This window comes from Meriones unguiculatus, chromosome 11 (assembly GCF_030254825.1).
Source record: "Meriones unguiculatus strain TT.TT164.6M chromosome 11, Bangor_MerUng_6.1, whole genome shotgun sequence".
Classification (NCBI taxonomy): domain Eukaryota; kingdom Metazoa; phylum Chordata; class Mammalia; order Rodentia; family Muridae; genus Meriones; species Meriones unguiculatus.
Genome location: NC_083359.1, coordinates 27,702,931 through 27,717,714, shown reverse-complemented (window position 1 = coordinate 27,717,714; position 14,784 = coordinate 27,702,931). Strand labels below are relative to the sequence as shown.

General features: G+C 36.3%; 1 protein-coding gene across 2 annotated transcripts in view; it reads right to left on the bottom strand.

Annotated features, from left to right (window-relative positions):
• Positions 1 to 14,784, bottom strand: part of Gabra1 (gamma-aminobutyric acid type A receptor subunit alpha1) — a 63,384-nt gene that overhangs the window by 29,405 nt on the left and 19,195 nt on the right. For both annotated transcript variants that reach the window (XM_060363843.1, XM_060363842.1), the window contains exons 4-5: positions 10,571 to 10,638; positions 2,815 to 3,035 (exon numbers count right to left, since the gene is read on the bottom strand). In XM_060363843.1, coding sequence (XP_060219826.1) covers positions 2,815 to 3,035; positions 10,571 to 10,638 — 289 coding nt within the window. The remainder of the gene's footprint in view (positions 1 to 2,814; positions 3,036 to 10,570; positions 10,639 to 14,784) is intronic.

Genomic DNA, 14,784 nt, shown 5'->3' with positions numbered 1-14,784 from the left:
TGTGTGTGCATGCATATGAATGCAAAGATGTCCTGGTAAGCATGCCCAGGGAGAAATTCCAAGTCTGCTCTCTCCAAGTGTGTCCTGGTGCTCTTACCCACTTACCTAGCCAAAGAAACTGTGCTAGGTGGCTTTATAGTCATTAAAAACATTTAGGTCTTATTATACTTTTTGAGACATTACAGAATGCATGTTAATGTTTAAATTACATGTTCAACTATTAAAGAAGGTAGAAACACATTGGCAATGTGGTGAGTAATTTAGTTAATGGAACATGTCACTTATGTATCATAAAATGTTTTATATACCCTAGAAAAATTGAGTCCTAAGCCATCTAGGATCTGAACTTACTGACACATAAAAAGAATAAACACTGGGCATAGGTTCAGCCAAAAGTATAATTCTGGAGAGAAGATAGTTGCCTCTCTGGAATCAAAGAATATTTTAGTTTGTAATACCCTTGAGGCTTGATTAGATGATGCCATGGTCTAGCTATGTGTGTCCTGTATATTTCTTCTCCATTGTTATTTTCTCCTTATTCTTTAAGTCCTATTCTATTTTGACTAGATGGGTTCAGTTTCTATAAGAGACTTTCCAAGCATTTCCATTCTATATTCTATATTTTATATTCTTCTATATTCTATATTCCTTCTCAGTGTTTGTGAAAAACCTGAATATTCTGGCAACATCTTCCAAATGAAACTGTCACTCTAATAGCATGCTAAATACAACCAACATTGAGATTTTTTTTATTACTTTTTTCATAACAAAGGAATAAGCCCTGGAAATATGGCACCTGGCTTCGGGGCCCAAGAGATGCAGCCTGAGAGTGAATGCCTCTTTTGAACTGTAGGAAGAAACGTATGATACCCATTTTCCGATTCTTAGTTCCCTTTAATCTTCTCAGAACAAATCTCTGAACTCAGGAGTCGGCAAGAGTTTCTATGTTGTCCTGATTCTTTAATCCAGCCACTTTCCCTGGTAAAACATGGTTGTCTCTCTACACATTACCTTCATGGTTTGGAATGGAAAAAAGGCTTTTTGCTTGTTCTACCTTTCAGACTCAACACAGAAAAACCCTCAGGTCATAGCCATCCTGCTGACTTCTCCAGAAAGAAGGAAAAATAAAAGTAAAACCAGGCTATTGTCCTCTGCTAGAGTTTTCTCTGTTAAAACTCATTTTGTAAATACTTTAATTTGCAATGGGTTCTTTTATTGTGGTACTTGTGAATTCTTTCCCCTTTGCTCCATAAAAAGAGATTTTGATACTTCTGTGATTAGCACAATTGAAGCTGCAGCAGCTTAAAACTATTTAGTGCAATTCTAGATGAGAGAGATTTTAAAAGGTATGATGCATTAACTAAATGATAGCTCACACTGGAACATAGAAATACTTGACAAAAATGGAAAGTTCGTAAGATAAGAGGTCAAGGGTGATTCCGTAACTGGGTGGTGAAATCCCAGTTCTTGGGAGGCAAAGGCAGGCAGACCTCATGTTTGAGGCCAGCCTGGTCTACAAAGTGAGTCTAGGACAGCCAAGGCTATACACAGACAGACCCTGTCTTGAAACACCCTTCTCCCCCCCCCAAAAAAAAAGTGTGATTCTGTATGTGCAAGTGTGCTTCTCTGCATAAATCCACATATTTTAATGAAAGGAGATTATACTTATTTATTTATTTATATTTATGAGAAGAAAGCTCTTGCTGACCTTTTTTCAAGAGACTTTTGAAAATTTGAAATTTTCAATAGATTTTTATTTTTCTAAAGATGGGCTAGCCAGCTCTGGTAATGTGTATTTGCATTTAGTTAAAAAAAAAGCAGTGAAAGAAAACACAGGCTGAAAGTGATGGTGCTTGCCTTGTTATCTCAGGTGCTTTTACGAAAAATCAGGATTTTATTGAAAAATGAAACCTTTGTTCTCAATTATTTATGAGAAGAGAAAGAATTTTATCTTTGCCACATGAAATTACATACCAGTAGTATTGGGTTGGATATCTCAGTTTAGTGAAATGGTTGGGAATAGGTATTATGATATTAGGGACAGAGAGGATATGTACCATATTTCAATGAAAAAAAAAATGACCAAACATAGGAAACACTGAGCATCCCAAAGAATAAATTACAAACCCTTTAAAATTTCTGAGTGAATACTATATATAATGTCTTTTTATAAAAAAAACTACTTTTTTTTGTTTTGTGATTTATGCTTTCTTATTCTAACCCTAAGACACTGGAAATGTATGACATACTTTGTAGTCATTTTAAATGGGAATATTTTTATATAATACAGACATGCAGTCTTCAGGCAAAGACTATCTCTAGCTAAAATTAATAGCTAAGTTAGCTATCTCTAGCTAAAAATAATATTTGAGAAATTGTGACTTTATTCACATATATATTTCCATGTGAATTTTTGAAAGAACTTCGCATGGTCATACTTTCCATTTTTTGTCTTCCTTTTCAGTAGAAATACCTTTGAATATCTACCATTAGATAACTTGTACAGATTTAAGGAATGTACGGAGATATGCAATTCATAACATGGACTGAAGGTCCTCATGTTGCATTAGAACAGGTTGGAATTACATCCTCTGAGCTGTTGCATTACTCAACCTAGTCTTCATTTACATTTCATTTAACATTACATGTTTGTGCAATATTTCAGAGCATTAGGATTGCTTAGCAGAATAAGTTTAGTACTTAAAAACAGGAAAGAGAAAGACCAGTCATGGCCCGTAACCCTGGCGATTTCCTTCTTGTAGCAGACAGAGAGAAGCATGGGCAGTGTCCTGCAGGAAACACCGCTGTCCTTACCTCATGGTGTAGAGCAGCGTGCCATCCTCTGTGATGCGCAGGAGTTTGTTAGGCATGGTCATGTTGTGGGCCACAGACTTCTTCCCATTGTGGAAAAATGTATCTGGAGTCCAGATTTTACTGGCCATGAGGTTGTTTAGCCGCAGAACGGTCATGGGCCCTTTGAATTTTAATCTCTCATCCTTCCAGCTTTGACGGAAAAACACATCTATTGTATATTCCTGGGTAATTTTAGAAAAGAGCAGAGTTCTCAGTTTTACATTTCTGCCCTACAAATAGCTTACAAATAAGTCTTTGGAGCCCAAGGTGGCTTAGGTGACACAGTCAGGAGCAAACTAGTTTTGGCCCTTTAAGTTAGTATTAAAGGAATCACTAAAGGCTTTTGTAATATTTTATTAATTAAATAATTAATTATTAATTAATAATATATATGTGTATGTATATATGTACATACGCACACATTCACACACACACACATATATATATATACATATACATTCCTATTTATGGATAGAAAATTGTTCTACTAATGGGAAGAAATAATTTATGGGAAGAAAATTATTCTCAATTTTCTTCTCAGATTCCTGAAAGTAAACAAAGCTTCCTTTGACATCAAAAGTAAAATTAAAGCAATAAAACACCGTTCATAAAATAAACCATATGTACAGGTTTTATGTAAAGAATAATATTTAAATTAAGGAATTTCAGCCACAAGAATAAAACATAATAAAAATAATAAGCCTTCTGTGTTCCCTGCAAACCTCATAATCAAATTCAAGCCAATGGTGCTAATATAAATGTAAAAATCCTTTGGCTAAGGAAATGGCTTTTTCTTTCTTTCTTTTTTTTTTTTTGTAACAGAAATGCATGTAGCCTTCCAATTTTCCTACATAGTGAACAAGACTATGAAAATATAAAATAAGCTAATCAATTTCCTCTATTAATTTTGACTTTTTCCCCAAAAAAATAGTGGGGAGAGAGGGAAGAATGCAAAATGTGGAGGTGTGTGTGTTGGTGACTGCACGTGTGTGTATATCACCTGAGAGATGTACGAACCTCATATCCATTCACAGCCAGGGAATCTATTTATTTGACTGAGCAGTACATTCCTTCTGGCATTACCCAGAGACAAACATCTGCTCATCTAAAAACAAGCGACATGACTTACCAGCTCCTGAAATTGAAAAGGACAGTATTCATCTTCCTTGCAGTACTTGCTACATTGGCACTAAATTTAGAACTCAATGGTTCGAAATAAAGATTACCACATTCTCCATTAATCTTAGCATACTCAAAACCAAAAGGGGGCTAGCTGGAAAACATTACGCCACATTTTCCTAATCTTCTGAAGCCTGATGCCTCTGAAAGCAGCTGCTTCTAAAAGCCTACACATGTTATCCTCGGGACATACAAAATAAATAATGTCTGTCTTCAAATATTTTGTGCAGAGTTTTAACTACCTCTCTCTAACCTATGATTTAAACAGTACTAGGTAAAATCTGAATATTTCCCTTCTGGAATAGGTTTGATACTGATCAGCCATTACTAATCTATTATGTTATATCATTAGTGGATGCCTTATAACACTTCATGCGGCTGACTGACATGTAAATAAGAAAGTGAGCAAAATGATGCTCCTCTGTTGATGCAGGCCAGACAAGTTACCATGCTTGTTGTTTAGGTTTTTCTGTGTCGGGAAGTGTCAGATGAAAGTCACTGTGATACATGATAGGAAGTTATTCACTGCCAACATTTGTTAAGCACCCATTCAGCTCACAGAAGGAGAAATGATTAAACCTCAAGTCTTATCAGAAGAACTCGTGAAGGAGAGGAATTGTGGATTAGATGATGAGGCAGTATTACATGAGAACAGTGCTTATCACTCAGAATATAGCTTGTCCGCTTGTGTATATGTCTCCTTGTCTGAAAAACAGACAGGCTTCTGAGATAGGGATATGATACCTGATGACCTTATATTTTTCTCTGTCTAACTACAGCCAACTGTTCTCCATACAACGGAATGACTTTAGACTGGTCTATACTACAGAGAATGTCTACAGGCAAATCAACCTATCAACTATGCTTAAGCAAACCATGTTCGCTGGAATCAAACGGTTGATACGTTTGTTAGCTATAAGGAAGAATTTTTTTGTTCTTTTGTTTGTTTGTTTTTGGATTTGGTTTGTTTGAGAATGCACAGTAAGTGTTAAATGTAAATTAAATTTAGTTTAAATTTTTAACAAGGTATGCCTGAAGGCAGTGACACACACACAAAGAAAACTGTCAAAATTGCCCATGTACTTATCTGTGCTAATGGCTGCCAGTGGAACTGCGATTTGGTTTGGTGTGTATTCAAATATAACACACACAAAAAAAAAAAGAGAGAGAGAGAGAGTAACACTAAGGGTAAAATATATTCTCCACTCCCACTCCTGTATTTATTAGATCACCCTGTTTCATTTTCTTTATAGGATTTACTATTATCTGAAATCATCTACTGTTAGTTTGCTATCTTTCTCCTGATTCTAAAAATATGTGTTTCACAACCATCTGCCTCAGTCTGTCTCAGGCAGTTCTGGGACCTCCATGTCTAGAATGAAGCCTTTCCTGTATGCTCAAATGATGAAAATGAATCAATCAATATTTTCTCCTATAAAGTGGGGAGAAATATTTTATAGGACTGTAAGGATCAAGGGAACAATCTAAAAATATGTGCTATGGGGAAGGTATGTGGCTGGCATCCTGCCTTCCCCCTTAGGATTGTGGGATAGCAGTGGACCCTTTCATGCAATGTGTGCTCAGCTAAGGCTTAGGTTTGTGTCTTATGGTGTACCTAAATGTGACAGTGATGCCTACAAGACAGGCATCTTAAGGGTCTGGAGAGATGGCTCAGGAGTTAAAGTGCTTGCCATACAAGTTTGATGACCAGAGTTCAAATCCCCAGCATGCACACAGAAGCCAGGCAGGCATGGAAGCCACCTGTAATTCCAGCACTCAGAAGACAAAGAGACAATATTGTAAGGGCAACAGAAGCTCCAGGTTCAGCAAGAGACCTGGCCTCAATAAATAAAGTAGAGCTTGAATGGAGAAGACATTCAGTGTTAACTTCAGGGCTCTATAGTCGTGGGCACACTCACACACACACACATCCACACACATGCAAACATGCATGCGAGCCACATATGTTTCAGGGTTTTTGTCCTTTTTTTCTCTCTCTCTCTCTTTAAAAAGGCATCTTAGCTGTATGTGATGGCATACAACCATAATTCCAATACTTGGGAGGTATGGCCAGGAAGATTAGGAGTTCAAGCTGCATAGCACCTAACAAATTGGAGGCCTGAACTACATGAGAATTTATCTTAGCCTCTCTCCCAGGAAGAAAAAGCAATTGATTGTGACTACGTCCCGCCTAACCACAAACAAAGATGCTCTCTGGCCCCTGTCTCTGAACTGGTCCATGTGATTGACACAGTAGCAATACGAAGCTTCCTGGGATTCCTTGCATCTAGGCCCCATGACCACCATTTGTTTACTCAACAATGGACATTTGAACAAATATGAGCCACATTTTTCTCTTCAGAAACTCGGAATAAGGTATGGGGAAGAGCCATACTGTTAGTGATTGTAATTAGGCATTTAACCAATGCCTATTATTTGATTTCAAATTTAAAAATCAACACAATTTTTAAACTAGAATTCTTTATAGCTTGGGATCGAAAAAGTGATATTTGAAAAAAGTGACTTTGAAAAGTCACTTTCCAAGGCACTTAAAAACAGTGAGAAAGCAGTCATAATCAAGCAGGACAAAAGCAGAATAGAAAAGATGGGACTCCATAGGAAAAAATAATGAGTAAATGCAAAGTTTCCCTGAAGGATTTATTCAAGTTTCAAAGTTACAGCTCCCACCTCATGAGAGAAAATTCTCCTGGAGATTCTCTGCTTAATAGAGTAGGTCCGCAGAGAATAGGAGCCTTATTCTCGAGATCTGGGACAAAGCATTCACTTTGTACCTAAATAAATATTGTATTGAAGTGTTCTGCCTCATACCATTTATTACCACCTGTGTGTGCCTTGACTTAATACATTTTAAATACGATGGAAAGCGAAGCTGTGTGATTGTGCAGCAGCATGGATATTTCTGTCAGAACCTAGTATCTTGGGAATGTGCTGTTTGATGGCCAATTAATGGTTTTTAAAATAAGCTTAAGGAGTTGACCTCATTTTGTTTTTTATTCTGGATGAAGTTGGATGCCTGGGGAACTAAACAGTCTTCAGGGATGGCTGGCCCAGGTTTTAGCTGCTACTGTTAGCTAGTGGGTCACTTCTCTTTCTTTAAAGCATGCAGATAAGAACACTATGGAGCTGAAAGGTTTGAAATGAGGATAAAAGATAAAATAAGATGCAAAATGCATTAGAAGCTTGAAACAGTAATGACAAGTGCAAATACAGTTCTTATTAATTGGGTATTTTATTGGTTCCTACTTAAAAAAATAAACAAAGCTTTACTTGTTTTAAAAACCTTATCATTCTGCCTCCTAACTTTAACTAACTCTAAATAAAACTAGTTTTTATACTTAATTCCCATAGTACAATTTAAATAATCAATCTTCTATAGCAAGAGGTCAGGTAAAAAGTCCAAGATCCACTTTGCAAACCAGTTGCAAGCTTAATTTTATCATTTCACAAAAACAACTCAAATGCTATTTCAGAACTCATATGCAGGGACAAAGGTCCACTTAAGTACACCCTCTTTTTTTCCTTTTCTAATTTTTACATCTGAAGTTTATATGTAAAATGCAGTTTCAACTGGTATAGGAATAATGATGAGTAAAAAATAAATAAATCTTATTATGTACCTTTATTCTAAGTCAAAAGTACAACTTGATTGGTCCTTTGAATTTCTGAGCCAGTAACTCAAAGGTAAAATCAAGCCCATCAAAGCCCAGCAAGGATGGAGAAGGGACTCATAATATCCTACCCGTAGTTGAGGAGCTATTGACAACTGATGGCTCCTAGAGAAGGGGAAAAACAGCTTTCATTTGGAATGTGACCTTCTCTTCACTGCCCGTGCTCTGGTTGTATGGCCCTACAAATGTATTCTCAGTACAAATAGGACTCAGTGGGTTCAAAAGAAGAGTGCATGGAGTTGAAAAAGACTGTCTTGGGTGGGTGTGGTAGAAGTTAGAAAAGAAAGACAAGAACAGTGATGGATTTGATCAAAATGCATTGTATATACGAATGAAATTCTTTCAAAAACACAAATATGTTTTAAGAATAAAAAGTAATTAAACCCTATTAAATTTTTGAAGGTAATTTATTTATTTTTATATTCGGTTTCCTTTGGGCACTGTTCCTTAACAACGCTTCTTGAATTGTGTTTCATAATAGACATTCTGCCAGATGGAATAGACAGAGGCAAATTATTATTAAAAATGAGTTAAGAAGTAAAAATAAGTATAAATAATATGTTAAAATAATCCCATGCCTTTCACTTCATTGCCTTCCTTCTCACAATATTCAGAACTCAAGGAGGAGGGTTTAGTTTACTCTGGCCCATGAGAATTTAAAATTTTAATAGAAATATAGGCTTTTAGCTCTATCATAAAGCAACTAGTAATTCATTGCTCCCTTTAAACTAACAATGCCTTCATATTGTAGCTTGTCTTTGCAATTTGGACAACATTTTAAGAAAATAAGAAACTAAGTTGCAATAAATATTTCACCAAGCAATCCCATACACGTGACCAAAAGCTGTGTTGAATTGTATGTCAAGGCATTTGATTGAAATAAAAATCAGAGGAATTAATTTTGTATTGTATAGATGATAAAGCTTCATTAAGCTTTTCTTTCTAAATTTGGTTCCCTGTGGAAATGTAGGGTTTAGACAAGTGTAGAAATAAAAAATAATAATAATAAAAAAATAAAAATAAAAAAAACTTGGTTGGGCACAGCCTTGCCAGGCAGAGGAAGACAATGCAGACAGTCCAGATGAGACCTGATAGGCTAGGGTCAGGGGAGGAGGACCTCCCCTTCAGTGGACTGGGGGAGGGGCATGGGAAGAGAAAAGGGAGGGAGGGTCAGCCTGGGAGGGGAGGAGGAAGGGGCTACAGCTGGGATACAAAATGAATAAATTTTAATAAATAATAAAGTAAAAATTAAAAAATACCCTTGAAGTGTGTGTGTGGGGTTAGAGTGTGTGTATGTGTGTGTCTGTGTGTATGCAAGAGAGAGAAAGAGATTTAAATCATGTATAACCTTACATGAAAGAGTACCTGTAATAATACGAACATCTGAGGCACTTTAAGCCTTTTATATTTTTTTTTTATTTTTGCCCAGAATTCTTTAGATTCGGTTTCCTATTAATGTGATTTTATCAGATTGGCTTTCTAGTGATTCATGGACAGACCTTAACTCAGCCAGATTTACTCCTAGAGCCAGGCTCCACAGCTAAGAGGCTGGATCACCTTATAGTAATCAGGGCTTGCACAGTAACAATGCACACTTAAAACCTGTGACTGACTTGGGGGGGAGAATAGCAAGATTGAGTGTGCACAATATGGAATACCGACAGAATGGTTTGAGCTTCCTTTTAAATCAAGCAAACATCCTCAACTTTTATGTGATTTCTCTCTGAGCTATTAAGAAAACAAAACACATTTGTATTAAGTACTAATTTAAAAAAAAAAAGCATTTAAAAATAATAATATATATGTGAAGTATGTAGTGGTATGTTTTAAATTGCCTCTTTACAATGGCTTGGTTATATTGATACCAATTCTTACTTTTTCAAAGATGTTCTGGAAGAAAAGGAAGAATGAACACTCCACAGTTCCACTTTTAGAAATAATTTGGTGAACATTTTACAACAAAGCACGTTTCTCTCTCCTGTATTTCTCCATCTCACATATTCTTTTCTTTCTAATCAAGGTAAAGAAGTATTCACTCAATTTTGATATCCATTTTCCATAGATAGCCAAAAAGCATTTTGATATAGCACAGTGCAAATGGCTATTTGCTCTTTAAGTAGTGCTTATTGGAAAGTTTGACATCCCTGAATCCACCTGTCCACACAGCTTAAGTGAAAGCCACATGGCACCGTGAGTCCTGTGGACAGAAGTCAAGCAGGATAGTCATTTTAGGGGTGAAAAGAAGAACACTACAATGGTTTGTCGATAAACACAGAAACTCATATGTGTGTGTGGTGTGTTATGTGATAGAAATAGGTGTTGTCTAATATACACATGTATTCATTATAATGCACACAGAGACACAAAATTATAACCAACAAAGACTTTTCAAGTCGTTTCTCAAATATTTTCCTTAAACACATATTTTTAAAATACTGGAAATGACAATGCTAGAAATGACAGGCAAGCTTCACTCATGACACCTCAACAAGGTGTCTGCCTTAACAGGACCTGAAGAAGTACAATACCAGTCATCATTTTAACATGGAAAGGGGAAGGTCTCACAGGACCTACCATTGAGAAAGAACTACAGGCAACTAAAGAATGCTCAGAAAGGGAATTACTCTTCCCTAGGGATAAGCCCTTAAATTATTATCCAATATCAAGTGGATGTTGCCCTGAAATGGGCTAAGCACTATATTTACAATTTTTAGACATATATATATATATATATATATATATATATATATATATATATATGGAGACCATGACTTCAAGCAGAAACAAGGAGCACCTTAATTTAAAATATCTAAACAAATCCCCCAAATCGAACATATATTGTCACTTACCATATCGTGGTCTGAAACAGGTCCAAAACTGGTGACGAAGATGTCAGTCTTCACTTCAGTTACACGCTCTGATGAAGCAGGAAATTGTGCCAGTGAGTGTCTATCAACAGCCCCTCTTAGAGCTCACTATCACAAACTCACACCCAAATGGGAAATTTATTGGCTTTGATTAGCCATTTCCAAAATTGGTCCACTGCGTAGTTCTGATAATTGACTGCTTACACATGGAATTTCACAGTTAATATTTTCAATGGAGAAAAGATCCTAAATATGCCACCTTGGGAGACTGACTTTCAGGAGATCTCAGCTGACTCTTAATGAATTTTTAAAGAAGGGACACACTTGCCTAAGTTGCACTGAACCCACTTCCCATTATAATAAGAAATATGTTGCCGTAGAAATATGCTTAAAGTTTAGATAATTTTACATAGTCAGACAGAACTTCCAGGTATGCTGCCTACCCTTGGGAGGCGTAGAGGGAGGCTTAGAAGCCTTTATGGAGCCTTTAAGGTCTCAAGTGTATGCTTTACAAACGATTGCTATCTGTTACTAAATCATAACTGAATTATCGAAATTACTCCCTGGGAAAAGTATGACAAATGTGGAAGCATTTTCGGTTTTGAGGATGAGGAGAACATATTGTGGCGTCGAAAAGTTAATTTAGTACGCTGCTTCACGGTGAATGTAATTTTATTATAGTAGCCTCTGATGACCTATATATAAAGCAATAAAATATATTTATTGGAGTTTTGTGACAACTCAACACAGATATTTTATACGAAATACAGTTGCTAACCAAGAAACAGGAAAACATTGCTGGCTGAAAGGAAACAATTTGTTGAGAGGTGAGAATGGAAAAAAAGGGCTATATAATTTTCAGCTGCACTCTGGGAAATGACAGTCTAGTGTCCTAAGTGGCTCCTATCATGTGTGCTTCCATTTCTATCTCTATTAGAGGACACTGAAAACATCACCATCTCTGCAACAGTAAAGTCTTTCGAGAATCGAGAGCTAGCCTGTCTCCTTCAGCAATTCATTCGTGGACACTCAAGACTTCAGGATAAATGTTGCAAAGAAGTTAATCAATTTCAACAACAACAACAAAAACAGTTACTGGAGGAAATCTTGTTTGAGATAGCCATTTCACTTTTTCTTATCTGAGCAACATAATTTCTTGATATTGAAACAATCCAATAGGCTTCCTCACATTAGCATTGTCTCTAGTTTACTCTCTAAGCAGTTTTGATTTTTTTTCATAGCTTTTGACTAGAAAACATAGTTTTAAGTGTTTATATCTCACTTATGTATGCATAAAGTTATTATGTAACTCAAACGCTGATTTTTGTCCCCCCCCCCAATCTGATTACAATCCTTGTTCTGAGAATCTCCTGTATCAATGTTTTGTAAACACTACTCCCCAGTTGTCCCCTTATATGCCAATAAAGCATTTACAGCCAATCAATGAGCAGGGGAGAGAATAAGGCTGGACTTCCTGTCAGCCAGAGGAGGAGGAGTTAAAGGAGGAAATACTGGATTGAGCCATTGGCCGTTGTACAGGAGGGACAAGCTCAGCAACCAAAGCTACAAAGTGCAAGTATCCCTAGGATGCATGCTAGGAGGAAGCCAAGTTAGCTTAGTGTTAAAAATAGTGGACTGCAGATGTAGCCCATGGCAGTTCAGTATCCAAGTGGGTTCCATAGTAATGGGAACTGGGACTGTCTTCAGACAGGAACTGACTAGCCTGCTCTTTGATCACCTCCCCTTGAGTGGGGAGCAGCCTTACAGGCCACAGAGGAAGACAATGCAGCCACTCCTGATGAGACCTAATAGACTAGTATCAGAAGGAAAGAAAAGAAGACCTCCCCTATCAGTGGACTTGGGGAGGGGCATGTGTGGAGAAGGGGGAGGAAGCGAGGGATTGGGAGGGGAGAAGGGAGGGAAATGCAGGGGGATACAAAGTGAATAAAGTGTAATTAATAAAAAAGTTTTAAAAAATCTTTAAAAAATGTTAAAAAAAGAATAGTGGACTGGGGGAGGGTCATAGGAGGAAAAGAGGGAGGGAGGGCAGGATTGGGAGGGAGCAAGGGAAGGGGCTGCAGATGAGATACAAAGTGAATAAGCTGTAATGAAATTTTTAAAAATAAAGTGCAAAAAAACGAAAAAACAAGAATAGATTAAGAACTGCTCAGTTCTTGTGCTGTGAAGCTTGTTAAAATAATAAGAAATATGAAGATATCTGATAAGCTAGTGTCAAATGGAAGGGGAGAAGGACCTCCCCTAGCAGTGGGCTTGGAAAGGGGCATGGGAGGAGGTTAGGGAGGGAGGGAGGGTGGGAGGGATGGAATGAGAGAGGGGGCCACAGCTGGGATACAAAGTAAATAACCTGTTATTAATATAAAAAATGGAAATTAATATAAAAATAATAAGAAATAATAAAGTCTCAATTATTTGTGTTATAGCTTGGTTAAGAGAGAAACTGAGAAACAAAAACAGTTTTGTAATAATAACCATGACACACTTCTAAGTTCATCCCCACCATGCCGTAGCAGAAGAGGCACAGCTGTCCAGCAACACATCTCAGCTCTGGTACCCACTCTCCTCTTACGACCTTGTCTCTGCATCCTGTCTCTACCTTCATGTATCCCTGAACCTCTATCACAGACTTGTTTCTCTGTATATTTTTAACTATGATCATTTTTCCTCATTTAAAACCCCTCATTATTTTATATAATAACTAAAACATAGTTACATAATGGATTTCACTACAATGATTTCATGTGTGAGTGTTCTGTTTACCTTAAGATTCTTACAGTTAGTCACATTTTATTACATACAAAGTTGTGAACAATTTTCAATAACCAATTTTTAAAAGAGTCAGTGCACACATATTTATAAAAACTAGTGCATACCATAATATGTAATATCTTTTTCAATTATCTTCTGTATGTATGACTTATATTTTCTTTGATACAATAAAATAGATATGTCTTGTGAGAAAGCACAGAAAGAATAACAGCATATATTAGAACCTTAGGAAAATTTGTACTCTAAAATACTTCTGATTAAGTAAGCCTCTTAATGAAAATAAGTTTTATTATTATTATTATTATTATTATTATTATTGGTTGTTGTTGTTTGTAATTCACTTTTGTGCCCACTGAAGCTGGGCAATAGGAAGAATTTGTAACAAATTCATTTTCTGATACATCTTCATCATATGATCCAATAGTCCTATTGTACATTTGTTTTTAATTATTTGAGTCAGTGTGATAGAATTTCTAGAGTTCAAGTCTTATTTTTTATGGTGAGTATTAAATATAAAAACTAGAGCAGTTATCTCACGTAACCTAGTCATATATAGAATCAAAGTTATGTCTGCTTTTGTATTTTGCTTTTCATTCAAGAGATGCACGCTCACTTAGGGAATGCTGACTAATCTGTCTGCATATTGCCACACATTTGCCAACCTGGGGTACCCTCTTACAAATCTTTGCCACTATTACCTGTTTCTTGTGTGTGAAGACAACTTAGTTTCTATCACAGAAATTCTACAATGTAGCTGGTTTAAGGGAATTGGACCAGCAGAATTTCTACTATCAACTCTTTGTATTTTCAGGCATGATACATGATGAAGTGGCCTGAAGAAGTGAGATGAAAATTTACAGAATGTAAAGGGTACAAGTTTTCCTTCATTGTTTTAAGATAGATGGTTAATAGATGCAAGCTACACAATCAGTAATTTTGAAGGACTAAAATGTTATCCATAAAGACCATTGTGCCAAACAAGTAAAACATGATATGTGGTTAAATTTAGGTCCATCTATTGCCATGAATAATTGTACCTGTGCCATACAGAGATTAGGAAAAATGGAAAGTAATTTACATAAATTACTATAACTACATTATTTTAATTTTGTCATCTTTTCTTCATCCTTGGTCTGTAACCAATTTATTGTATCAGTTCAGGATCTTCCAGTAGTTCACTTTTGTTTAACAGCCACCAGGACTTGCTAGCACTTACTTTCACTATATTCCAAAACAAGAAATCTGACCTCAAATATTTTCATCCTAAGTATCTGAAATGACTTTCTCACTATATGCTCAAATCATGTTTATCCTTAAAGTGTTTCTGACTATTAGTCTCTGACATTTTCTTTTTATCCTCCCAATAGGCAAGAAAGAAAGAAGAAAAAAGAAAGGGAGGCAGAGAGATA